Source organism: Drosophila navojoa, chromosome 4 (assembly GCF_054131105.1).
Source record: "Drosophila navojoa isolate 15081-1374.11 chromosome 4, UAZ_NAV_1.0, whole genome shotgun sequence".
Classification (NCBI taxonomy): Eukaryota; Metazoa; Arthropoda; class Insecta; order Diptera; family Drosophilidae; genus Drosophila; species Drosophila navojoa.
The window spans coordinates 8,031,229-8,056,797 of NC_142892.1; the positions used below are offsets into that span (position 1 = coordinate 8,031,229).

Consider the following 25,569-nt stretch of genomic DNA (forward strand, 5'->3'; position numbering starts at 1 on the left):
TCATTGACGTCTCCGTCCTCGTCCACCTCGCCTCTCAGGCCCACTTTTAGCTTAATTGAAATGCTTGTGCTTTGCCTACCATTTTTTCTATCCACTTCCGAGTAGTGTTTGTGTGCCGCATTATTTTCGGGCACTCACTCGCATATTTTTCAGGCTACGTGACACGTGCTATTAGCCCTAACCCGTAACCAGACCGACCACCACACCGGAATCGAGCGAACAGTGACAAAACAAAGCAATTTTTTTTTCAAACATGAACATTTGGGCTTCCATACACCATGTTGGCAAACAGAAATGGTGGCCACTTCAGAGAGCGCAAGAGATCTGTTTGCATTACAATAGCGCCCCCTAAAGGCTTAACTCAGCCACACAGCTCCCCAGCTCCCCGGCTACCCGGCTCCCCGGCTCAGTGACTACTGTCTCATTGTTCAACTGCGGCTCTGTTGCTGGTGCTAAATGTTGGAATTTTATGCGCTTGATGCCGACCATGGATGCCTCCATAAAAAGCTGCAACTGTTAAGGTTAACAGTATAATACACATATTGTTGAGCATTCAATATACCTGCGTCTCATCCAGCGAAGCCATCTCAATTAATTTATTTTATTGCCCAAACCTGATTGCCTTTGGTGGCTTTTGTGGGGACTTTCGATTTCGTTGGCTCTTTTCTATTTATATCAAATTTCTGTTCAGCATTCGTAGCACTCGTAGCTTTCTGTTTGATTATGGCTTTGTTTGTCAACTGCTGTTCTTAAGTCATTATTGATGCACGCTTAATATAAATAAAACTCTATGCAGAAACCGGCTTAAAATTTAGTTTAGATGAACCGTACCAAAATGGAAGAAAAAAAAACATGTTTATTTCGACAGCTGTTGATAAATAAAAACATAAATGGAACTATATTAGAATAATGCATAAATAAATAAATAAAAATATCCATAAAAAATGAAAATTATGAATACATGCGCATGTTAAAATAACAACGGACGTCAACCGAGCGCAGCATGTCTATTTTGAAATGTATTCATATCCTGTCCTAGCGATATGGATCACAAATTCTCTCGCACAGCCCAGCATTGGAAATTAGGAATGCCTTTGTCGTGCAGATAGGGCCCACATTTCCTCAAAACATTTATCATCAAGTTGAAAATAAAATAATAAAATGTGAAATAGAAGTTTTTGATTACACAGCAAACTTTGTTTTGTCAGGGAGTCAAACGACAAGCGACAAACGACAAGAGAGAAACGACAAACGGCAGCATCAGCACTCAAGCGCGAGCACCTGTGTTGGGCTGGAGCTGGGGGCGGCAGGGGGCGTTCGAATCATTCAAAGAGCGATTGTGTTTACCTCTCGTTTCCGGCGCTCTGGACAGACATTTGCATAAAAGTGGGCAAGCGATAAAAACATTTATGAAAAAAGTAAAAGAAAATCAAGCCAATGTTTGAATTAATTACAGCTCGCATGTAAATATATATGTATGTATATGTAATGTATTCAGGAGTGTTTATACAAATTGTAAAGAACATCCACACCTATACTATATACATATATGTACATGTATAATATGACATGCTCGCACATACTTAATTTCCTCATGCGCCTTAATCTTTTTAATTAACTACTCATATCCGCCACAGAGCGCGCCTAATTGATATGGGGAGCCTGCTAACGTATTCCCATTGCCACAACTCGTTGCGTGCATTGTCTGTGTGTGTGTGTGTGTGTGTGTGTGTGTGTGTGTGTGTGTGTATGTCCTCGCGTGTGCGCAGTTTCCTCTCGAGTTCTTAATGAATTTCAATTTTCTCAAACAGCTACTAAAGCTGGCAGCCAAACTGAACCTCAAGTTTAGCTCAGATTCTCGGCAATTTGATGCAAGTGCTCGCACATTAAGTACAATAGAGTCTGACTCTGATAGCTAAACTTGAGCACAATAGCCAGGTTTCACTGTGCTGGAATGCTCTTTGTTAGCAACGCACAAGGCTGGGCTTTGTCTATGAGCTGTTCTGTCTGATTTGTCGTCTGTTATTAGCACAGCAATTAAGCTTTGTCCAAATGGCAATGAATTAGCAAGAAAACACTTTAATTAGTCTCACTAAACTTCACGATTATATGCAATAGTTTATTTGTACATCTTAGACTTATTTAGTAGGGGCAAAGACGACTTGCTTATAATTGGCGTGCGCGCACTTCCCGATCGGCCAACTCTTCGGGCGTGGGATGCTGCTGGATGTATTGAATCGACCTCAGAATGTGGTCGGGGATGGGCGGTGGAGTGGGCAGCAGATCTGACTGGGGCTGGTAGCCATTTTCATCGGCCACATAGCTCACCTGAACTGGAACACCCTCGGGTGACACCCAAGCAAAAAATCCCTTTGAATATTGTGAGCCGACGCCTTGCTCCGAGAATATCGAGCCATCGCTCGTCTCATGGGTATGGCTGAAGGAACCATCCGTGTCGGCCTGTATGTCGAATTTAATAATCTGAGCCTCATCTCCTGAACGCGGTGCGGCGGCGGCGCAGGCCAAAAGTGCAGCGAGTAGGATCTATTGGCAAGCAAAATCTGGACTCACACGGATATTCCAATGCATTCCAATGGATCTGGCTACTTACCAGCTTGTACATTGCGTTGCTGGTGCAGTCTTTGGACGTCAGTTGTGATGTGAGCTCTGCGTCCATGCCCTCAACTATATATAGTATGCGAAGATATTCAGATTTCAATACCAATAATAAACGCTTAATATGCAAATTGATCATTTCGAGTAACCCACTTTGAAGATATACCTAGTAGCATGCATCGACTAGATAATACGCTATCTTAAGCTCTGTTAGCATACATCTTCATTTCAGTTAGGATTAGGTTGTAGTCGCACAATTATAATTTAAAAAATCTTGTTTTCTTTTATTAATTTCATGTACTTTTTGCCATCTTCGCGTTGCTTCAGAAATTCAAAGTACCGCTACACTCATCTTTTGTTGCTGTCGACCCAAATCTCGAACGTAGCGCATCAAATGTTGGTCCAAACACTGCAAAATCCACAAGAGACAACAACAGCCACACATAAATAAGTATGTTAATTAAAACGTCGAGGCGAACGAGCCGCAGTTGCAAGGTAAATGTTGCAACATTAATCGAAATGCTTCAATCCACTCAAATGTAGCTTCAAAGGCTAATTAGCATAAGCACAGCTACAGCAACAACAGCAACAACAACAATAATAAACAATACCAATGGCTAACGAATTTATTAATGCTTAATTTCATTTGACCAAAACTGATACAAATGCAGATGGGTCGCTGGAAACACACCCAAAGTTAAAGCCCCTTGTAAACGGAGGATTTATGATACCACCAGCTGCTGCCGCTGCTGCTGCCGCTGCTGCTGCCGCTGCCGCTGCTGCCGCTGCTGCTGCTGCTGTAGTGGGTCTGTAGTGCTGGCAGCCATATGGCCACGGTATGCCGAGGTAGTTGGCTAAGAGCTACGCCATTTGTACATAGTATAAACAACAATATTAAATTGTATATTTTTTCTTTTTATTACATTATTATTATCTCTGGCAATAAATGTCAACGTCAGCGAGCCGACAAAGGACACAGCGCCCAGGAGCGGGCAACTGAATGTGTGTGTGTGTGTGTGTGTGTGGGTGTGAGTGATATAGATATATATGAATGTATATATGTATGTACAGTGCGTATATGTATGAGCAGTATGCGTTGGCGTTGGCATTGGCATCCCCTGGCTCCAGCCTCAGCCTCAGCTTCACCGGAGTCAACTATGCTGAGCCAATGCTGTTGTCGCTGATTGTTTGCTCATGTTTGTTGGCTCGGCCATGCAATAAGCATATGCAAAAACACGAACATCAATGGGCACACAGGCTGAAGCGGGCGACTGAAGGCGGAGTTGGCTGGACTTAAACTACAAGATGAACGAACAAGCTAACGCGGGGGGGCAAAGGTCCCCCCTATGCTGCCACTGCGGCTGCTTCTGCTGCAGTGGCTGTGCAGTGAAGTAATTTAAATCTTCTTCTCGTATGGCAGACCAGATGCCGGCGCCTGCAGGAATTGATTGGCCTGCTCGCCATAGCCATTGCCGCCATGGCCCTGATTGTATTGTCCCTCGTTGTCCTCCTCTGGATGGTCGCGATTCCATTCCAGTGACTTGATAATGGCCTCCGGAATGGGATGGGGAGTGGGCAGATGTTCGCCCTGCGGTTGGAATCCATTCTCATCAGCCGTATACGTCAATTGGATCAGTTGGCCCTCCGGTGTATAGTACTGCGATGAGCCGCTGGCATAATATCCTCCCACACCCTGCTCCTGCTGCGCGATGCCGTTGCTCGTCTCGAACTGATACTTGTAGCTGTTGTCATCCTGCTTCAGCTCATTCACATAGCTGCGAATCTCAGCGTGCGCATCGGCCGAATCCGATGGCGCAGACTGCACGGCGCCCACAAAGACGGCTGCAACAAGTACGACGAGCTGCTGCAAATGGCAAAGGAAACGCAGACGTTATTGACACTGTTATCCACTCGGCAATCCTTCAGGTCGATCAACTTACGATTTTGAACATTTTTGCCGGGCTTGGAGTTCTATGGGGGTTTCTTAGTTTATTGTTGTTTAAAGCCTAAGAGCTTAACTATGTTTGATGTCTGACTATGGCATGAGCTGAGTTTTATATACCCTCAACTTTTACCGCAGCACAACGAAAGTGGGGAAAGGTCTATCTATGTGTGCGTGTGCAACCATTAACCGTTGATAATGATTATGGAATTATGAGGCTAAGGGCCATCAACAGCTCATCCATATCCCAGCCAAGAGCTTCTGCATTTCCAATTATCACAGCGCTCCATGGCGCTATGGGCTTAAACTAATCAACAATCATTTTCATTCACTTTTGCTCTCGCTTGGCCGAACGAAAATGAAACCAAAATCGAAATTAATATTGAAACTCTTGAATTATACGCAACACTCAGCTGCCGGGCACACACACACACACACACACACACACACATACGCACGCATACACTTCATGACTTGAACTGCGATTAGGCAAAACGACGCCCGGGGTTCAAAAAACTCGGCAGGTACACGCTCTGCGCTTCGCTGCGGCTATTAAAATAATTAAGTGTTGGTGTTAATTCATTAATTACAGTTGCTTTAGCTCTGCTCAACTCACACTCATATGTAAATCTCGACACTCTAGGCGAAAGCACAGCGAATACAGATGTTGCCCAATTTGCAGCTCTGACTCAACCTTAAATTTTGAGATGAGCTTTGCTCTATTCAATTACCTCTTCAATTTGTTGTGATACTAATGCGAATGATACAGAGCGAAACCTGATCTGAGCCGATAGTTCCGTACCGCTTGCATCGCGAATGTAACTACATTTGACGTTGGCATTAGCTTTTGATTAGCTCAGATATTTTATTGCTTTGAACATTAAATGAATTCATTAACATTAGAATAGCTTATTTTGGCATTTTATTTCATTTTCGGTCTCACCGACGATTTTTATTTCTTATTCATATTCATATTCTTCTAGCACTAGGTAAATATAATCATTTTTACTTTTATTTTGCAAGTCAATAGAATCGCTTTCGAGAACAGCTCTTTCTATTATGATTGCTTAAATAAATTAATATATCAATATACAAGGCGTTCTGAAGTAATCAGGTTTATTAGAATATCGAATCAGGCATCGTATTTTTAGTATAAATTAGCTGCCAATAGTCCAGGATGGTACATTCAGTAGTCCACCTTCAGAAAGACACCACCTAGACAGACATCAGATGCTTCGATTGGTAAGTGCCTAAGAACGAATCCCTGGATCTATTGCCATAACCATTATATGTATAATGATCAGCTGCTTATTGTGTTGGCTTTGATTGCCTGTGCGTATGCCAGACCATTGGATGATGCCCTCGCAACCGGAGATGGTTACAGCAATCCCAAACCTAATGGTAGCTACTTTGATATATATCGTACCTTCAATGGAATCTCTACGCAGGAACGGGGAGTTGGTGGCAAGCGGGTCATTGGTGGTTACTATTCCTATTCCCCAGAGGGCGAACTGATCAAGATTATATACATTGTCGAAGAGGTTGAAGACCAACCCCAATACTTCGCTCATCCGGGAACTTCTGCTAGTCCGCCGGACATGGAACTATGTGTTTCATGTTGTAAATCGTTATGTGGTTAATAACATCATGCTGAATACTTTAATTGAGTATAATTTAAGTGTTTTAAAATTAAAAATTTAACAAAAGTTGATCAATGAATTTAAAGGTTAGTTTTTTCTCCTGATGGTAACTAAAACTTGTAAATGACTTTCTGATTTAATAAACACTGAGTATATTAAAACCTAGATCATTCAGAGATCAGAGTGTCTCCCAAAGGGGAACCTAGAATTTGGCTTCCAAACGTACTATTGGTTGGTTGCTTTAAGTCAACAGCGGCTCAGACCAGGCCAGAGGCGAGGTTTCCTTCACTTTGAGATTCGCTTACTGCAATTGTGTAACAGCAGCTTAAAGTTAAATAATTACGCTCGACCCTCACTATTATTATGTATGTCAATCGTAGTTTTACAGCCTGTCGACTCGACTCAACCCAATCAATCACTAACATATGTTTACCGTTATTCAAAAACTTATATCCCCATTGATTAAATTAGACGTACTGAAAAAAAAAATCAGCTATTAAAACGAAAAGACGAAAATGAAAAAATGACTTGTTGGATTTGCAAATAGCAATAAAAAACAACATAAAGTAGTAATAATTAGTGCCAAAAGCTTTAATAAATAAAGAGTCCAAGGTTACGGCTAGAATAACTTATTCTCTTTTCTCGTTCCTCTTTTTTTTTTTTTGAAAGTTGTTGACATTGTGATTGGGCTACTGGGCCATATGCCCCAATGAAAGCTATCGCCGCTACTATTATATAAGCCAAAGCAAAGATAAGTTGCTTGACAACTGAATGCCGACAATGGGACTGAGCTAATGAATATACATAAATGATATTTTAATTAATCCAACAGCTGATCAAATGTGGAGCATTCAAGTAAAACGTGAAAATACAAAACTTGAATAAATATTCAAATGACGAGCCATAATACGAATTTAGACTTTTATGATGCTCATCATCATCAACTCGATGTGCGACCAAATAGGGACAAGTATACGGGATTGGGTATTTTATGAAAAGCAATGCGAAAGCTTGATATGCTCTAGCCCTGACCTTGAGGCAGACTTGTCGCAGCCGCAATATTTAGGTCAATTATTTTTAGAGGACTTGGCCTGTTGAATGTACATCAAGTGGCGCTCTTCATATGAGTTTAATGCGCCCAACGACGGATTGCTGATGGGTCCAGCTGACCCGATCCGGTCCGGGTCCAGCGGAAGCCACTTAGGCGGCATCGAACGGCGCAAGGAAGTGCCTGAGAATCGTAACAAGTTTCTCTTTCATTTAAGCTCAGCCAAGCGGCAGACGGCACCCGTCCAAGTCGGCCGTCCAGCAGCCGGTTCCGACAGCAGGCGAAGAAACAAAACGGCGAAAGAAAAAAATGTAAACGTATAAAGAAAGAAGATTATGTTGCCCTTAAGTCGAACGCAGTTCACGCTCTGCGTCTACCTCTCGCCCATGCACGAATACGAGTATTTATAAAAAGCATTCACAAATCTTATAAATGGAACAGCATGTAGCTGGTGCCTACTTCTCTGCTTTGCTTTTGCTTGGCCCGTTTGCGATAGTGGTGCACCACTGAGTCACGCCAATATTGGCAAGTGCTATCAGATTTAACCCACTGTGGTCTGCGGAGCTCATTTTGATATTATTACCTGCCTAATTAACTATTCAATTGCCTTAAGTAATTTTTATAATATGTGCTAATATAGACGGAAACCAGCAATGCTCAAATTATTTATTAGAAATCAGCTAATTAGACTAACTATGCTGTACCACTCTGGTTAGTGGCTGTACGGTCTATGTACACGTGACTGAACGTTCGTGAGTCACGAAACGCCATTGCAGCCAGAGCAATATCATCGAAAGATATGTACCTTCGACGTTCCCATCCCTGTTGTATTCGCAAAATAAAGCAAAACAGAAATCAAAGACGCAAAAAGTCAGCACATGCTGTGGCAAGGTCGTTCCTGGCTGTGTTAAGAGCCTTTGGCTTTTGGGGAGCGTTTTTTGTGATTTTATAATAAATGAATGCGCTGATATTTAATCGACTTTTCAAGTAGTTCATATCATTTATAATAAACTTTTTTAGTTTCTTTCTGTTATGATTTATTGGGCTTTCATTTGGATATTGCCTTAAAATAAGTCCTTTAAACTATTTTAAAATAATAATAAAAAATAAGAAGAAATTTACAAAAAGTGTGAAAATTAAACAACAAATATTAGATTTGTCGCACCATCAAAGCAGAAGAACATGGCTAACCAGCAGAAATTGAAACAAAGGCCACATGAGCTGACGACTTATACAAATTTATGAGCGTGCTTCCTAAAATTGAGCAACATGCACGAGCTTGTCTGTCTCTGAATGTGAATGTGTGAGCTCGCAGCAGGGCCGACAATGAGTATGGCAATATATGTATGTATGTACATATGTATGAAGTTCCAGCAGTTCAGGTTCAATGCTAAAATCCATAAAACTTGTCGCCGCTTGGGCTTGCCAGGTAATTGGCAAAGCGACTATAAATGGACTGGTACTTCAGTACAGCAGCATTCATTCTCACATCGTCTGTACAGTGACAACCAGCACAGAGACCAACATGAAAATCGTGAGTTTATTAGATCCCTTCGCAATTGAAATAGCTATTGTAATAGGCAATCTTCTCTTGGTTTAGTTCATCCTGACCGTAGCCCTCTTAGCCGTTGCCCAGGCCCGTCCGGATTCCTTTGATGCCGCCGCCGAAATACGTGAGCTCAAAAGCGACCAAAGGGAGGATGGCAGCTATGAGTATCGCTACCAGACCTCCAATGGCATAGCCCAACAGGAGCAGGGCGTGGGTGGCCAATATGCGAGCGGCTCATCGGCGTACTACGATCCCAACGGCGAGCTGATCCAACTGACCTATACTGCTGATGAGAATGGTTTCCATCCGCAAGGAGCTCATCTGCCCACACCCCCGCCCATTCCAGCTGCCATTCTGAGATCCCTGGAATACATTCGCACCCATCCGCCAAAGGAGCAGCGACAGGCTCATGTGCGCTTCTAAGTGATGAATCCACAACATATATTATATAGTATTTTCTTAATTGTTTATTCTTATGATGTTCGCATAGAAAGTGAACGTTGTTCGAGCTTATCTTTGAGTTGCTGAAAAAATACATACATTACATAACATAACCCACACAATATCTTCTCTATATATAACTCATGCGAATGTCCATATACATATGCATGTGCTTCCTTACTGTACTATAAATATACATATTTGCTAATTAAATGTTGCAGCTTGGGCATCCTCCGAATACATTTATTAGTTGCCAAAACACGGCTCGTAAAATTCATTGAATTTCCATGATAATTTCAACATATTGCAAATAAAAATAGTTCTTAGCTAGAGACAGTTTTCTTATTCTTTTTTATGCATGACATAATTCGTATAACCGGACATAATTCGTATATGTGAACACATACGAATCTCTACTACGATTGATATTTGAAAAAACAATACTCATTTTAGCCAAATTTCAATATATGGCAGTAAGTCTACATATAAAATCTGACGTCTGAGCATATCCATGATGTTGCCACCGCTGCAGCGCGCTGGCTATATTTGAGTTTAGTTATTAGTGTTTCCATACCAATACCAACTGAGACTTGGAGAGAAGTAAATCCTGTTTTGAAGTCAGATCTTGATCATTAACGTATCTGAATTTTATAATCCAATTTGTTAAGCGCGCATATTTAGCGCCTCTTCTCACAAAATGTGTTAACTATTTCTGATCGAAAAACCGGACGGATGAAAATTGAAATGAGTAGTAAAAAAAAATAGTGAGACCAAGCTAGACAAACTGTAGCAGTGGAACCATAAATTATGCGAAATTTTTATAGCGATACACACATACATGCTGCCATACATGAATTTCTTGAAATACATTTTTGGGTGTGCCGGGTGGGCACCCCGCTTCGCTCCCCTTCGGCTGTGTGTGTGAGCCAGGGACTGGCTTGGCATTGACACTACGCTGCATGGCTCTGCTCAACAGGCCGGTGAGCGTAAGCCCACTCACATCGGACGACTGCGTCAGAGGCAGCGGCAGCAGCAGCTGCTAATGCTGATGCGCACAGACATTCTCCGGTTTTGGCCAACTGGGGCTATTGGTTGCTTTTATTGTTATTGTCATTTAGATTAATTTCCTGAACATCGCCGAGCATAAGCAATCAAGTTTATGAGAATATCGAGTCCGACATCGGTTTTTTAGTATAAATTGGCTGGCACTCTACTAATAACGCATCATTTAGTCCACCACCTAACGGCAGACACCACCTGCAAAGATGTTCCGCTTCGTAAGTGCCTAACATCGAACCTCAGGATACGTGAATATATAACTACTTCCCTATTGGCGTTTCAGCTCCTTGTTGCCTCGGCTTTGATTGCCTGCGCCTATGCAGTGAGTGACGAGTCCTACGCAGTCGGAAATAGCAGAAGCGACATAAACCCTGATGGCAGCTACAGCTACTCATATGAGACCTCCAATGGAATCTCTGGTCAGGAGCAAGGAGTGGGTGGTCAGGTTGCCAGCGGCTCAAACTCATACACTGCGCCCAACGGGGAACTAGTGCAGCTCTCATACATTGCTGACGAGAATGGTTACCAGCCACAGGGCTCGCATTTGCCCGTCGCACCACCAATTCCAGATGCTATTTTGAGGGCATTGGAATACATCCGTACCCACCCACAATATGAGCAGCCTACAAAGAGACCACTTTTTGGTTAATGGTTAAACTCACCCAAATAATTCAGAATAACATCAATCTGAAAAAGATTTTATTGTGCTCTCATGTGTTTTTAAATAAAAGAATGTGAACGCAAACTAAATATAATTATTACTCTGAAATAATATCGAAAATTAGAACTCTTAAAAATAATCTATACAGCATATAGATATATATACAAGTTTGTATATATGATTTGTTAATCATAGTTCAAACTGATTAAAACAAAAGGAAGAGCTCCAGAAATCTTTTATTAACTTGAGGCACGAGATTGTTAATTATATATTGTTGAATTGTTCATTAAATAATCCAATGCACAATTAGCAAAAGTCGATATACAATGAATATTTTATTTTTCAACTTCAAACGCTAATAACACATAATATTAATTGAAATAACAAAGGGTAGATTGAAAAATAACCTCATCGGAACGGTTTGGGTCGGGAGGACTTAGAAAATTGTATACAATTTTCACAATATGTAAAGGAAAATCTGTGCAATAGTACCGTTATATAACTGGACAATCCGATTAACAGCGTTATTCAACTCAAGTCCAATTTTAAAACAAAAGAAACGCCTTTCCAGCCTGCCAAGCTTCTCCCTAGACTTCTACGACATTGAAGCATCAATCGTAATTCGTAAAAATTAAATGTCTATTTAAGAAAATGCCATGAGCTATAAACAGATATATGCATATTTGGCTATACCTCAACTTTGCTTCACTTCAATCTGAAATGATTCCAAACTCATTTAAAGACTGTGTTGAACTCAATTTGAGTGATAAACAGCAAAGTTTACTAGACACGCTAATGTAGGGGCGAAGCTCACACTAAATAAGTATAACACGCTGGCGATTGAATCTCATTAACATCAAAAACTGGTAAGCGGCTGAAAGGTAAACTGCCCAATACTACGGCCGATGCTGATGCTGATGCTGATGCTTATGCTGTTGATGCTGGCAAAAAACTAAATATATATTTGTTGTAGATGCACAAATTCAAGTTGTTTCACATTTGATTAAGTTCAAAACGAACCGCTCGCTTAAGTGGAAGAAGCAGCTCAACTTACATCAAACTCTTTCGAAACGAAAAAATTCCAAGGCAGCATGGAAGCACCTTCAACGAAGTTAGCTATATGTATATATATATCGCATCTAAACTATCTGTTTTTTAAATTTAACGATAAAATTTTAGCATTATATTTGTGATTTACTAACTTAAACTAGGTGTCATGGTGTGCTACAAAATTCTCTTAGTCTTATTTTTTCAGCTGAACTCTGGTGAAGGGATGGGACTCAATGTATTCCAATGCCCTCAAAATGTAAACTGGAATTGGTGGCGGCGTCGGCAAATGATCGCCTCTGGGCTGATATCCATTCTCATCAGCCGTATACTGCAGTTGTATGGGCTGCCCATCGGGCGCAGTATATTGCACAGATCCAGCGGCATAGGAGCCTCCCACGCCTGCCTCCTGGGCCTGGATATTGTTTGAGGTGCCATATTCGTAACTGTAGCTGCCATCCAGATTAATCTGTGATCCATATTTGGTAATCACAGCATCCGATTCGTCGACAGCACTGCAGCTGGCAACAAGGCACAGCGCAACAAGGATAATGCTCTAAAAAATGATTGATTTTCAATTTAAAATGAATCGTTAATAGGATAAATACTTACGGTCCTGCTCATTTTTGTTTAGCTAAAACTTTTGTTACCGCTCGGATCTCTATTGAAGTTGGAACTGATGTCGCAACGAATTAGACGGGTCTTTTATATTACCTAGCGCTGGATCGATGACCTACAACACAAGAGCCGCTGCGTCGAAATGCATATTAACAATATTTTACGATGCGGAATTATTCATTTTTGAGACTTACATATGAATCTGACCGCGTTCCATTGCAGCTATACTTCATGCTTTTGTCATATGTATGTATCGAAAAAAAAATACATAATTATTCCGTTTATCAAAGGTCGTAGCTCTGCGCCTATCATGAATAGCAGCAGCCCTATTCATAATTACAATTCATCATTATTTTGTTAAGCTTGGACAGCATAATCTTTTTAGCATGGCTCTGATTTTAGTATACATAATTACGTACATATGAATATATATAGCTAAGCCTATTGTCTCGAATTCAGAAAGTACTAATGGTACTCTCATTAAATAAGCCTTTCCATAAAACAACAATTATACAAATAAACTCTACATATTTAGCTCGCAATATTTTTAATCAAACACTATTTGGTTTAGGCTTAAATTCATTAAATATTTAAACTGAATATAAATATTGATGTACATATTTTAGGAAAATATTATACCGAGACAGTATATAAGTACATTAAGTGTCGCTCAAAATTTTAACAAAACAGATTACAAATTTGAATAACTGGTATTATATTTGTATTGTTATCGGCATTTATACAACGTTACCAACACTAAAAGTCACAATAATTAGTTACAATTTACCGATATTGAGCTTATACGATGGTTTCTGTGTCTCCCAGCTTAGAGGTATTCCCTCGCTAAAAGTTTTAAAATTAGAATTATTAATTAATTAATAATTATTAATTCAAATTTACAAGTTACCACTTAAAATGCCATTTGAACTTAAAATATTAATATAACTATAATAAGTTCGATATATTATCAGTTTAAAACCATATAATTATATCGATTAATAAAACATCGATACGTGCAATTTATTTAATAGTATCGATATATAGATTGAATGCTTTTCCCAGTTGTGCTAAGCAACCCTGATTGTCAGGTCTGATATCGCAATAAAAGAATAAAGAAGTAAAACGTAAGAACTGCATTTCTGTCATAATTAATTTATACACAAGCTAAAAAAGAAAACAAAATTGTGCACAATGTAGACAGTCAACAGTGAAAATGAGTAATACATAAGCTCTCAATAAAATATATGTGTAAAACATGCTTTTTAAAGCTTTTGCAAACTAGAAATTTTTCTTACAAGCGCGCCATTTTGTTTTTGGACTTTCTACTTCTCGCCGTGTTTTCTTTTGTGCAAAATAATAAAATCCTCTGCCAAAACACGGGAAATATAGAACTTTGCCGATTGCTAATTAAATAAGCAGGCAAACATATAGATGGGAAAACGACTATAACAAAAATAAAAAATAAAACGCGCGACATATGCACATATGTATGCATGTATGTACATACCTAAATAAAGGCTGCTGAAAATGTCAATACGATGAATAAACGAAGCAGCGATTAGTCGACGTCGGTCGTGGTCGTGCCTGTGGCAGAGGCAGAGGGTCAGACGCGCTAATTACGTCATAACAATCAAAGAAAATTCAAGGTCTCCGTGTAGCGCACATCAGACATGAAGCCTATGTATTAGATTTCGTTACGTTTTCATTAAAAATAAAACTTAAGGCAAAAAACAGTACACAGACTTTCTGTTAAATTTCCTAGCATCTGTCAATGATGTATATGCAAGAATGTTTTCGTGTATGTGTGTGCGTGTGCTGCTCGCGACTGTATAATTACATACACACATATATGTGTATATATATATACTGATTTTGTTGTTGCCAACGCTGTTTTTGTTGTAAGAAGGCAGAGCGAGCACGGCGCAGCCTGTGATACATAAAGAAAGAGCGAAAGAGTGCGCGCGTAAGCAAAAGAGATAACTTGACAGTAAACTAAGCAGAAAAAGAAATAGATAATCCAAACAAATCTAAATACTGCTCTTATCAAATAAATAAAATAATATATATTCAAATGTGTGCGTATACTTATAATTTTTATATTTCGCATTAATTACCATTTCAGCGATACATAAGATGCGTGCATCTGTGTATATGTATAACGGTGCGGCATAGAAACCGCCGCCAAACGTAAAATTTTATATATATATATATACGCATGTGCATATGTATATCCAAAAACAAACAGTGACGAGAACAACAAAAGCGGAACTTAAAGGCGCCCAAAAAATAATATTGTACATAAACTTTAATTAAAGCAAGAAAAAAAGGGCAACAACAATAACAGCGGAACAGAAAGTAGGAACAACAATAATCAATAGGCGATAAAAAATTTTGTTATCAGCGTGTTTTCGTCATTTGGCTTTTTGGAATTGAAATTGTTGGTTGGCTTGTCTTGGTATTCATTACTGATATCTTGCTGGTATTTCGACTACTTGTTGTTGCTGCCGCGAGACAAAGTACGCGGCAGCGGCAACATCACCGCTAACGGGTGTTGTTGCTTGCGTAGACGCCAACTCCAACGCTGACCCTGACAATGTCTGTGCAGCAGTTCTGCTTGCGCTGGAACAATCACCAGCCAAACTTCATATCCGTCTGTTCCTCCTTGCTGCATAATGGGACGCTGGTGGACGTCACGCTTGCCGCGGAGGGTCGACAGCTACAGGCCCACAAAATAGTGCTGTCCGCGTGCAGTTCGTACTTTCAGGTGAGTGTTTAAATTTTTGAAGAAAACCAAATATATGACGTATCCATCACATTACTATTTACAGGCGCTATTTACGACGAATCCGTGTCAGCACCCGATTGTCATACTGAAGGACGTGCAGTACGATGATCTCAAGACGATGGTGGATTTTATGTACTACGGAGAGGTGAATGTGTCGCAGGAGCAACTGCCGCACATACTTAAAACAGCCGAGATGCTCAAAATAAAGGGCCTGGCCGAAATGCCAACAGACCCGGCAAACCTCACGAAGTCAGACAGTAAGTCGTCCAGCGAGGCAACGGAACTGCTAGGTCAAGCTGGCGCAAATGTTGTCGGCACCAATGCTGGTGTAGCGGCATCTAGTTTAGGAGCGGCTAGTGGCAGCAGTAGTGCTGGTGATTCGCTTTGGAGCAGCAGTGAGGCGCAGCAGTTCCAGCAGCATCATCAGCAGCAACTACAGCAACAACTGCAACAGCAGCAGCAGGCGCAGCAACAGCAGCAGCAACAACAACAGCATCAGCAGCAGCAACAACAACAACAGCAGCAACAGCAACAACAGCAGCAGCAACAACAACAACAGCAGCAGCATCATCATCACCATCATCATCACCAACCTCAACAGCAGCAGGCCAGCCAAGCGCAGGGTTCACAAACGCATCATCATCAGCTGCGACGAACCCCTTCACCGCTAAGTGCTGGCACCTCACCGGCTACGCGGCGCAAGCGCTTGCGAAAGTCTTCGAATAACGGTGAGTGTGAGTTGGGTAAAGAATCGTCGGCCAGAATGTGAATATTTCAGAAGCTAAGGAATGCTAATTTACGTTGATTTGTTTATTGGAATTTTGCAGGCTCTGGTGACAGAAATAACTCGGAGGAGCAGCATAGCAGCTCCTTGGATGCAGCTAGCGCCGCTGGCAGCGCTGCTGGCCTTAGCCTCGCGCAAATGAGCCAAATGTCGTTTGGAAGTGGAGCGGGCAATAACTCTACAGCGGCACTAGGCGGTCTTTCGAGTCACTCGATGCATACTGCCAAGTTGTTGAAAGAGTCGGCGAGCACTGAACTGGAGCAACAGCCACAGGACTCCGATCTGGATGACGCTCACGGACATATACATATGCAAATTGTAATGAAATTGGTCACGTTAACTATATATCCATTTGGAAGCATTTTACTGAAGTTTTTACTCTTTCATATTTGATTGCTGAACATGCAGAAGCCCGAAGTGGACATTGGCAATGTGAATCAATCGATGCCTCTGGACATTTCAGGCACTACGACACCATCGGAACACGAGGCCCCCAATTCACAATCGTCGCACTCGGGTAAGTTTCTATCCTAAACTAAACAGGCTCTGTCCGACATACTATATAAATATAATAATAGTACACAGCTCAGCTGCACTAAGATAAAAAAACACTGCAACATATAAAAATCATACGCTAGATCATGCTTCATTAAGGGGTTGTAATTTTTTATGACAACAGGCTATTCATATAAGCCGCGTCGAGGAGCTCAACTTGGTCCCTTCCGTTTTGAGTTTTTGCTATTGATTTTGCTATCATTATCATTATTTCATTCTTCCGAATTTGGTCAACTTTAGAGACAACTGTTGTTACTCTGCTACCGCTCATTCATATGTCATGCATTCATACCAGCACATACACATACACATTCACAGCGACACCAACACGCTCACACAAATACACACACAAAAATACGTTCGTTCAATTTGAATTTGAGTGCGATCTAAAGCGCTTGGAGAAATGAATGCTAAAGCTAAATATGAAATATAAGCATAAAGACTACCGTTTACCGATTAAGTGCGAATAAAAATAATTGTGTTACATAAAAATTAATGCATTTGTATGTACATGTGTATATAATGAACTATTGTGTATACTATTCAAAAATGAAATCCTACCTGAACTTGGGAATGGGAGAGAGCTAGCACAGAGTCCAAAACTAAATAACTGTATTTTACTGATTTGATTTTTTATAATTTTGTCGATTTGATTACTAAACTCTTTTGTTTGCCAAGTGATTTTTGAATTTTCTTCGTAATATTTTGTTATGGGAAAGCATTTTGAAGAGCGGTTTTCGAATGATAATGATTTAGCATTAGCAATCTTTCTACTACTCGATACCGATACCAATACCATTCTACTATACAAACTATAATATACCTGTTGTCCAATGGTTTGCCCCTATTTCCAATCTCTGATCTTGGCCAAATGATGAGCCCCGACCCCAAGTTGAGAGTAAATTTATAGCGAGTAAATTTCAATTTCAAACCCCAACTAAAGACGAAACCAATCTTACGCTGTCTCTCTCTCTCTCTCTCTCCCCTTCCCAGGTCTGCAGTGGACAGTTGTTGATTCGAACTATTCGCGCTTCTCGATGCCCGCCTGTCAGTCCAACTTGATTGGCAACGGCAACGGTGGTAATCAAAACAGCGGCGCGAATAGCAATGCAGGCGTCGGTGCTGCCGGCACCAACGACCAGCGTCAGCAGCAGCAGCAGCACGAAGCCCAACAACAGGCAACGCAGCAGCAGCAACAGCAGCACTTGCAGCAGCTGCACTATCAGCAGCAGCAGCAACAACAAGGGGCCACGGCCGGTCAGGCGTATTCGTCGCAAATCATAACCGTGAATAATCTGGTCAGCGGTTATACAACTGCAGCGCAAAACCTTTCACCCACGTCTCCCAACGAGTCCAACATGGTTCAGTCTGTGTATAGTCAGGGGCCAACACCCACGCAGTCACCTGTTCATTCTGGTGTGGGCGGCGGCGGTGGTAGCAGTGCGGGTGGAAGTGCGAGTAGCGCTGGCGGCGGCGGAAATAGCAGCAGTGGAGGAGGCGGCGGCAACAGTCAAGTGGTAAAACGGAAGCGATCTGTGAACCCACAAGGTGATGAGAACTTTATTCGGGCCCTGGAAGCAGTTCGAACCGGTGGCATTGGTTTCTGCAAGGCTGCTCGACTGTATGGAGTGAACAATCGGACTCTCTGGCTGGAGTACAAGAAACGTGGCTACCCTGTGTCACGGCCCAGCATTAAGGCGCGGGTAGTCAAACAGGAGCCCAATCTTTCACCTTCGCCAACACCATCAACCAATCCTGGCGACGATACGCCCAACGAATCATATGATCATCTAACAGCAGCTGCCGTGGCCGCAGCTCAAACTGCAGCGCTCAATATGCAGATGCCGCCGCAAGCAGATACGCCCACACCTTCGCTGATGTGCACACCTCATCATGCCAGCGCGGCAGCGGCCTCTACGGCCGGTGGCACTAACACGCATCCGGCCATCGGCGTCATGAGCCTCTTCGATGCACGCTACATGGAGTCACCCACAAGCGTGCACACAATGTCCAGGCAGCGGTATATCGATGCAACGGGTGCTGGTGCATCAGGCACTGCCTCCGGAGCGGGCACGATCAACGTTAATCCGGCCGCCGCCATGAATCTACAGAGTATTAACTTCAACTCAATATAGAATACGATTTCAAGTCACATGGGCGTTGTGGCCGCCGCCTCAGGTGTAATGCCTCTGCAGGTGGATCAACTCAGCGGTGGCGAGGTGCACGGGCCAGGGCCAGCCACAATGCTGCAGGCGGCCGCCGTTATGTCAACAAACGAGCCAGAACCAATGAGCATATCAGCCGTGCCCGTATCGGTCTCAGCAATGGGCACTGCGCATAGCGCAGCGGCTACTGCGTTTCTTTTCAATAATTTTGTAACAGTAGCGGCACCACCACCGCCACCACTGGTTGCCAGTACGCTAGCGCCACTGGTTAATACTGGCATGCAATACTTAGACAAATCCTAAGCTCCTGGGCACAGCCGTACAAGTTATACAGGTATTAGAGCAACGGCATCTACTAGTGAACTACAAAGATACGGCATCGGGATCGAAATCGTTATCGTAATCGGCAGAAGATGGGTAAAATAGCGGAAATGTATGTAAGCATAGCCCACTAAGATTTAGTATCCCTCAAGTTAAGCAGATGTGCCGACATACAACAGATATATAATTATTTATAGAACTTAATTCCTTAAGCTACTGTTTCGAGCCGAACATTATTTTTACAATTGTTAACTAAGGAATCGGAAGTAAAGTACTCTTGTATATGTAATCACAATTCATATTTGTACATAAATTTATACAATTTTATTAGTGTTAATCATCAAAAAGCAAAAATGATTTATGTATCGACTAGCTAGCATGTACATACAACTTTTTAAATATAAATTATTTAAAAATGGCCTCATTATTTTGATCATTGATGTAATCCCTCATTAATCCTGGCACTCGTGTTACAAAAGCAACCTTTATTACGCATACATTCTAATTCGTATAATTGATATGTTTGTGTACAGTTAATGGTTAATCAGTTTTTAGTTCAAATGGGTGTATGTGTCTAGTTGATGGGGAGTGGGTCTGCCATTAGACGGACAGTGTTTAAATCCGTATAAAGTAAACCGCAAAGCAAGTTAACCATCAAATATTTAATTAAGCCAACTCAGTAATGTATAATATATACGTACGTACCAATATTTACACGTGTTAATGTACGAATTCATTTTGTATTTTCGATTATGGGACGGAGCTTACCAATCAACCAACCAAATGATCCATGTGGAAGCAATAATTTTTATCAGGGACTGTTTTTACATATTCATCACAAAAATCACATTATCAAAATAATTTCAATGTTGGCAATTTACACACCATTCCAATAATAGTTTCTGTTGAATAGACATATATATTAAATTAGATCACTTTGTTTTTTGTTTTGAGTGCAATTTCACACATATTAGACATATCTGACGAGGGATGCTTGGTTTAATAATTTTGAAATCCATAATTGTACATAATTTCGATGTACGAATACGATTAAATGGGCAAGCCATATACGCAATATACAAAACTAAGATAACTCGTAACCACCCAAAATCCTAAATGGAGACTGCAGAAAGTAAAGGAAAACGAATAAGCGTAGTGTGTTTTTAATACAATATATATATATACATAATAAAAACAAATAATTAATTTAATAAAAAACAAATAATATATATATACATATAAATGATAATGTATGTAACTATTGAATAACTTTTTATATTGTCGCGAGGCAAAGTAAAAATTAAGCGTGATTTGTTAGAAGTCATTTATAACGTCAAACTTTGGTAAAGCATTTTAATTCCTACAACTAGATGCATAGTGCTACACAAGCCAACAAACAACATATAATAGAAACAAAAATAAACCAAACGAAATACGAATTCATCAAAAATAATATGTATACAAAAAAAAATCAACAACGCAAAATAGCATAAACAATAATTATGACTAACTCTGTTTCCTACAATTGCAAAAGTACCAATAACTATGGTAGTTGTGTATGTGTATGTTTAACATATATGTAGTTATATGTATGTATACATATAAATAAATATATGCATATATATTACTTATATATGTATACATATATATATATTACTTATATATGCATATATATATAAATATAAATAAATATATTTAATTATTTACATTTAATGTACTTTTAGTCAGCGGTAGTAAATGAAACGACTGTAAAATAAGTTACGAAATTATGTACGATATAATGTAACTAACAAACGAACCTTTTAGACTTTAGGCTTCGATGTGCAAGAAACGAATAAAATTAAAACAAAAAAAGTCAGACATTCATAATTCATTTAAAAACACATTGACCGGTTAATTAACTAAACAAATTCTTGAGGCTGCCATTAAATCATGTGTCTTGCTTGCAGAGCCCAGTCCGGCGCATGCCACGCAGCATCATCCCACGCTGGCGATCAGCCACAGCCAGGGCACCAATACGAGCAGCAGCAGCGGCAGCTTTGAGCGGACGCCAAGCGAAACGGATGCTGCAACAGATCTGCAGACATCGCAATCGACGGCTGTGATGGGGTCCAAGCGGAATAGGGTGCTCACCAGGCAGCCACGGGTTAAGCGGGACAGCGATAGCCTAACGTCGACAAATCAGATTTCACCGGATGCAGCAGCTACGACACTTGACTTTGATCCGTTTAATGCGGCGGGCACAACCACCGCCATAGCCAGGGACTACTCGACTCACCATCACCACCAGCCGCAGCACCATCATCATCATCTGTTGACCGTACCACCTCGAATTGAGCGGCACGCTTCTGAGCCGGCGCCAAGTCTGGCATCGCCGACCCCGCACCTGCTGAGCGTACCGGCTAGCACACCATATCTGATTAAGCAGCATTCGGATCCGCTGTTGCCGCGTCAGCATTCGCTGCATGCCACCGGCACGAGCAGCATTACGGGCAGTAATCCGTTTGCGCCATTGCATCGTCAATACTCGCATCCGCTGTCTGGAAGTAATGCAAGCTATGTGCCACCTGCTCCACTCCACCATCCACATCATATCTCGCTGCCCGAATCAATTTACGCTTCCGGCTCGCCGCCGCCAGCCGGCTCATCGCAGTACCTGGTACCAGCACGCGTCGTCACTTGTAACGCTTCGTCCAGTGAGACCGCAGCCACGCCCACTAATTCAACTGGCACGCCCGTTTCGGTGGTAACGTCGCCACCGGCAGGCCTGAACAGCAACAGCAATCGCCAGCCGTTTTCGCCAACGTACGGCAGCAGCACGGAACAGTCGCCCATTCCGGAACGCCGCTCGCCCCACTCACCCATCACAAATATTGTGGAGCGCAGTAGTGCACGGGTCGAGACAGCAAATGGCAGTGGGAATAAGTTACGCACATCCAAGTCAACTGGCAGCAGCAGCAGTAGCAGCAGCATTCACCTGCATCCCAACCAGACCGCAACGACGAGTAGTTCGTTTGAGCATTTGCCCACGCTACGCGTGAAGAACGAGGAACTGCAGCGCTCGGTGTCTTCTCCACAGGTAAGGAGATTAGCGTATATCTACCTTGAACTCATTTTGATATGTACACTTTATCACTCAGACCCAACGCGAAATAACTACATTGGAGAACCCACGTTCTAGTCATTGTCCCGTCATTCGTCCTGGCCCGGCGCTGGGCTGCAATTTCTGTTGGAATACCATCGATGGACATGGTCGCATTTTGCGCCGCAAAACGAAATACCACTGTCCCGAGTGTCAAACGAATTTATGCATCGTGCCGTGCTTCCAGGAGTACCACGAGCGGCTCAAGAATGAAGCAGCTGCCGCCGAAAGTCAGGCCAACACCAGCAGTAGCAGCAACAGCAAAGGAACAGCCTTTGCATCATCAGGCGGCTCAGCTGCTCGGCTCTACACGAAAACCGAATCGATATAAGCCGCACCATGGAATCGCATGCAATGGCTTACATATTTGTATTTGAGACCCGACGGGCCATTCCACGAATGGTCGTCGATGTCGAATTTGTTGTTTGTCGCCAGGAAGTGCAGCCGTAGCGCCAATTAAATGGCAAGCCAGCGGCACACTCTTCATCCTGCATCGAAATTTTTTATTTGTCACAGTCCCACTGTCCAGGATAATTCAAGTACCTGGACACGGACTGTTCACGCGCATTGAAGCGCAGCAAAATTTGTTTTTGTATCTGCGTCTCCATTTCGGAGGGGCGCAGTGATGTAGTGTACATATGTACATGTACATGCATACATACATGGATACATACCTAAATGCAGGCATGCGAACAAGTCGCATGTCGCATGTTTGTAAATGCACAAGAAACATTTTTAAAACTAATTGTAAAACGAGCTATGTAAATGTAATATTGTTATGTACATACATTCGACGTGTTTGTATGTAAATTCTTGTACAAATTGGAGAAACGAAAATACATATAAATCGAGAAATAAAACAAATAACATCAGCAGTGCAGATAAATGATGTGTGCATCAAATCAAGCTCGAATCGACACATTACAGCACATAAATACATATAAATCAAAGTCAACTTCTATAGTATATATGCATACAGATATACATATGTGTGAAGTGCAACAAACTTAAAAACTTCCCGCCAAATAAATACAAAAAAATATTTAAAAAAACACTAGGATTGAAGGCGTGATGACGCCCCTAACACCTGACGCCTTTAAGGCCAGGCACCGCTGCGCAGGCGCACGATTTTTCACCTGGTAAATTGAACTTTGTGTTGTAAAAAACAAAACAAAAATTAGTAAAAAAAAAAAAAGAAAAGAAAATGTTTTTTTAAGAAAATCCATAAATATGCATTCTATATGCGTAAATATAATCAAGCACATTTGAATGTAAAAAGTATTTTGTGAAAATGCAAATGCGAAAACGAATCGCTAAATCAAATAATGTTGTCAACATTTCGCTGCTGTTCAGTTCGACTTATATATTTAGACAATATATAAACAAGAGTACAAATTTAAGTTCGACAGCAATAGCAGGCAACCTATGTCAGCTAAACCAAGTTAAAAATCAACTTTAAACCAATTCAATATAAGAAAAAAAGTTCATTCAATTTCGAAAGCGTTACAGCGTTATTTCTTGGTGTTGTAATTCGATGAAAATATTTTGTAACCAGCTCATGAGAATTTAAGAAAATCTATTTTTGCACTCCTGATATGTGTGCGTGTAAACTTGTAGATCAATCAAAATTATAATTGGCAACTATTTCCAAATGGTAGAAGCATAAAAGCGTATTTTATAGAACTTGACCTTATCTATTTTCTTACTACATATTAGAATCAGACTCCCAGAGCCTGAACGCAACGTTAAATCTATGTGACGTACCGTTGATTATCAATAAATCATTGTTTTTAAATTTACAATTTCTACATATCATTTTTATTGATAGTTTTTCTATATAATTACCATTAAACAAGGCTCACAATTTCGATGCGGCACACCGAATCGCTTACTTCTTAGCACCAGCGGCAGCCTTAGCTGGCTGCACCTCCTCGGCTGGTGGGTTTGCGTTACGGAAGTTAGGGAACTGCTCCCATGGCGCCGATAGATCAAACTTTCTGAATTCCTGTGCCAACTCCAAGGGTTCGCAAACTACGCGTTTCTTCTCATCATCATAGCGCAACTCAACATAGCCGGACAATGGGAAGTCGCGACGTTGTGGATGGCCCTCGAATCCGTAATCGGTAAGGATGCGACGTAAGTCTGGATGATTGGCAAAGAAGACACCATACATGTCCCAAATCTCACGCTCATACCAATTGGCTGCCTTGTGAACTTCACAAGCCGAGTCGAGGGGAGTTAGCTCATCGGTGTAGGTCTTAACCCGAATACGAGCATTATACCGAAGCGACAAAATGTTGTAGACAACTTCGAAGCGATACTTGCGACACGGCACATCCACACCTGCGATGTCCACCAAGTTAGTAAACTGTGCTTGATGATGATCCTTCAGAAACTGTAGTACCGGTACAACACCCTCGGGAGCAATCAGCACCTCCAGTTCATCACCAGATGTCAATTGCACCTTCTGAACGTACTTGGGCAAGCACTCGGCAACGTATCGACCAAAATCAGACAGGCTGGAGCGAGCAGCTGCATCTGGTTTGCGTACAGTGGCTACCAAATAGAAATCGAATTTCCAGTAAGGTCTACTTGTTAGACAACCCAAAATACTTACGTTTTTCTGCTGCTTTGGCATCAACTGGTGCAGTACTCTGCATACGGAAGGCAGCTGTTCCAGCGGGTACCACTATGTATCAATATACGAATTAGTGCTAATTGAGTATGATAAGTATTAAACATTTACCATGCTTGGCCGTCAAAGCGGCAGAAGCAATTCTGACACCCAAATTTCTAATTAATGCGGCCATACGCTCGATTAAATCAAATATTTCAGTGCAAATTCAATAATCCACTGAATATTTGACACTTTATGTAATAACAAAACGTCAAAAAGCCAGTGTTGAGTAAATAATTTTTGTTTAGTGAACTAGTTCATTCACACTGCCCAATTTCGTTCCTATATTCTCGTATTGCTGAGGTTAATATGGAACAGAACAACTGTCTGGTTTCATATGCCTAACAAATAATATTTAATGTCCACACCAATACTAATGACAACCAGCAACAACTATGATTATAAAATTGTACCTAGAAATCATCTGGAGACGGAATAAACATAAAAGAACAAAGTGAGCATTTTGTGTGCTCAGAGCTGAGCTCAATTTTATGAACCACCCAGCGCAAGTTCAAGATG

General features: G+C 41.3%; 8 protein-coding genes and 1 long non-coding RNA gene across 18 annotated transcripts; 4 read left to right on the forward strand and 5 right to left on the reverse strand.

Annotated features, from left to right (window-relative positions):
* Positions 1 to 211: 211 nt before the first annotated feature.
* LOC149091371 (uncharacterized) lies at positions 212 to 1,393 on the reverse strand. The gene is made up of 2 exons (XR_016196769.1): positions 563 to 1,393; positions 212 to 513 (listed from the first exon to the last, which is right to left on the reverse strand). It is a non-coding gene; the product is annotated as an uncharacterized LOC149091371 (long non-coding RNA).
* A 685-nt stretch (positions 1,394 to 2,078) lies between these two features.
* On the reverse strand, positions 2,079 to 2,705 carry Cpr65Ea (Cuticular protein 65Ea). The gene is made up of 2 exons (XM_018099259.3): positions 2,612 to 2,705; positions 2,079 to 2,544 (listed from the first exon to the last, which is right to left on the reverse strand). Exons 1-2 carry the CDS (start codon positions 2,675 to 2,677, stop codon positions 2,167 to 2,169), a joined length of 444 nt encoding a protein of 147 aa, XP_017954748.3. The 5' UTR covers positions 2,678 to 2,705; the 3' UTR covers positions 2,079 to 2,166.
* Positions 2,706 to 3,510: 805 nt separating this feature from the next.
* On the reverse strand, positions 3,511 to 4,763 carry Cpr65Eb (Cuticular protein 65Eb). The gene is made up of 2 exons (XM_018099884.3): positions 4,557 to 4,763; positions 3,511 to 4,480 (listed from the first exon to the last, which is right to left on the reverse strand). Exons 1-2 carry the CDS (start codon positions 4,566 to 4,568, stop codon positions 4,013 to 4,015), a joined length of 480 nt encoding a protein of 159 aa, XP_017955373.1. The 5' UTR covers positions 4,569 to 4,763; the 3' UTR covers positions 3,511 to 4,012.
* Positions 4,764 to 8,628: 3,865 nt separating this feature from the next.
* On the forward strand, positions 8,629 to 9,349 carry Cpr65Ec (Cuticular protein 65Ec). The gene is made up of 2 exons (XM_018101428.3): positions 8,629 to 8,780; positions 8,847 to 9,349. Exons 1-2 carry the CDS (start codon positions 8,634 to 8,636, stop codon positions 9,216 to 9,218), a joined length of 519 nt encoding a protein of 172 aa, XP_017956917.1. The 5' UTR covers positions 8,629 to 8,633; the 3' UTR covers positions 9,219 to 9,349.
* A 1,012-nt stretch (positions 9,350 to 10,361) lies between these two features.
* Positions 10,362 to 11,050, forward strand: LOC108650143 (larval cuticle protein LCP-17). The gene is made up of 2 exons (XM_018099261.3): positions 10,362 to 10,513; positions 10,579 to 11,050. The coding sequence occupies exons 1-2, from the start codon at positions 10,502 to 10,504 to the stop codon at positions 10,942 to 10,944; spliced, it is 378 nt and encodes a 125-aa protein (XP_017954750.1). The 5' UTR covers positions 10,362 to 10,501; the 3' UTR covers positions 10,945 to 11,050.
* Positions 11,051 to 12,104: 1,054 nt separating this feature from the next.
* Positions 12,105 to 12,935, reverse strand: LOC108651616 (Cuticular protein 67Fb). Its single transcript, XM_018101432.3, has 3 exons — positions 12,816 to 12,935; positions 12,616 to 12,736; positions 12,105 to 12,559 (listed from the first exon to the last, which is right to left on the reverse strand). The coding sequence occupies exons 2-3, from the start codon at positions 12,625 to 12,627 to the stop codon at positions 12,200 to 12,202; spliced, it is 372 nt and encodes a 123-aa protein (XP_017956921.1). The 5' UTR covers positions 12,628 to 12,736; positions 12,816 to 12,935; the 3' UTR covers positions 12,105 to 12,199.
* A 738-nt stretch (positions 12,936 to 13,673) lies between these two features.
* Positions 13,674 to 24,175, forward strand: BtbVII (BTB-protein-VII). Of its 10 annotated transcripts, none has more exons than XM_089259294.1 (7): positions 13,674 to 13,745; positions 14,744 to 15,385; positions 15,450 to 16,149; positions 16,234 to 16,520; positions 16,599 to 16,707; positions 21,181 to 22,310; positions 22,372 to 24,175. In XM_089259294.1, exons 2-7 carry the CDS (start codon positions 15,215 to 15,217, stop codon positions 22,702 to 22,704), a joined length of 2,730 nt encoding a protein of 909 aa, XP_089115420.1. In that variant the 5' UTR covers positions 13,674 to 13,745; positions 14,744 to 15,214; the 3' UTR covers positions 22,705 to 24,175. The 10 variants fall into 10 exon arrangements, with proteins under 10 accessions (XP_089115420.1, XP_089115423.1, XP_030239082.1 ...); XM_089259297.1 differs by having other exon boundaries at positions 16,234 to 16,508; XM_030383222.2 differs by having other exon boundaries at positions 15,450 to 16,134.
* LOC108651617 (uncharacterized) lies at positions 18,899 to 20,654 on the forward strand. Its single transcript, XM_018101433.3, has one exon. The coding sequence runs from the start codon at positions 18,899 to 18,901 to the stop codon at positions 19,211 to 19,213; it is 315 nt and encodes a 104-aa protein (XP_017956922.1). The 3' UTR covers positions 19,214 to 20,654.
* On the reverse strand, positions 24,158 to 25,293 carry ND-30 (NADH:ubiquinone oxidoreductase core subunit S3). The gene is made up of 3 exons (XM_018101427.3): positions 25,120 to 25,293; positions 24,991 to 25,062; positions 24,158 to 24,929 (listed from the first exon to the last, which is right to left on the reverse strand). Exons 1-3 carry the CDS (start codon positions 25,181 to 25,183, stop codon positions 24,262 to 24,264), a joined length of 804 nt encoding a protein of 267 aa, XP_017956916.1. The 5' UTR covers positions 25,184 to 25,293; the 3' UTR covers positions 24,158 to 24,261.
* Between the last annotated feature and the right edge of the window lie 276 nt (positions 25,294 to 25,569).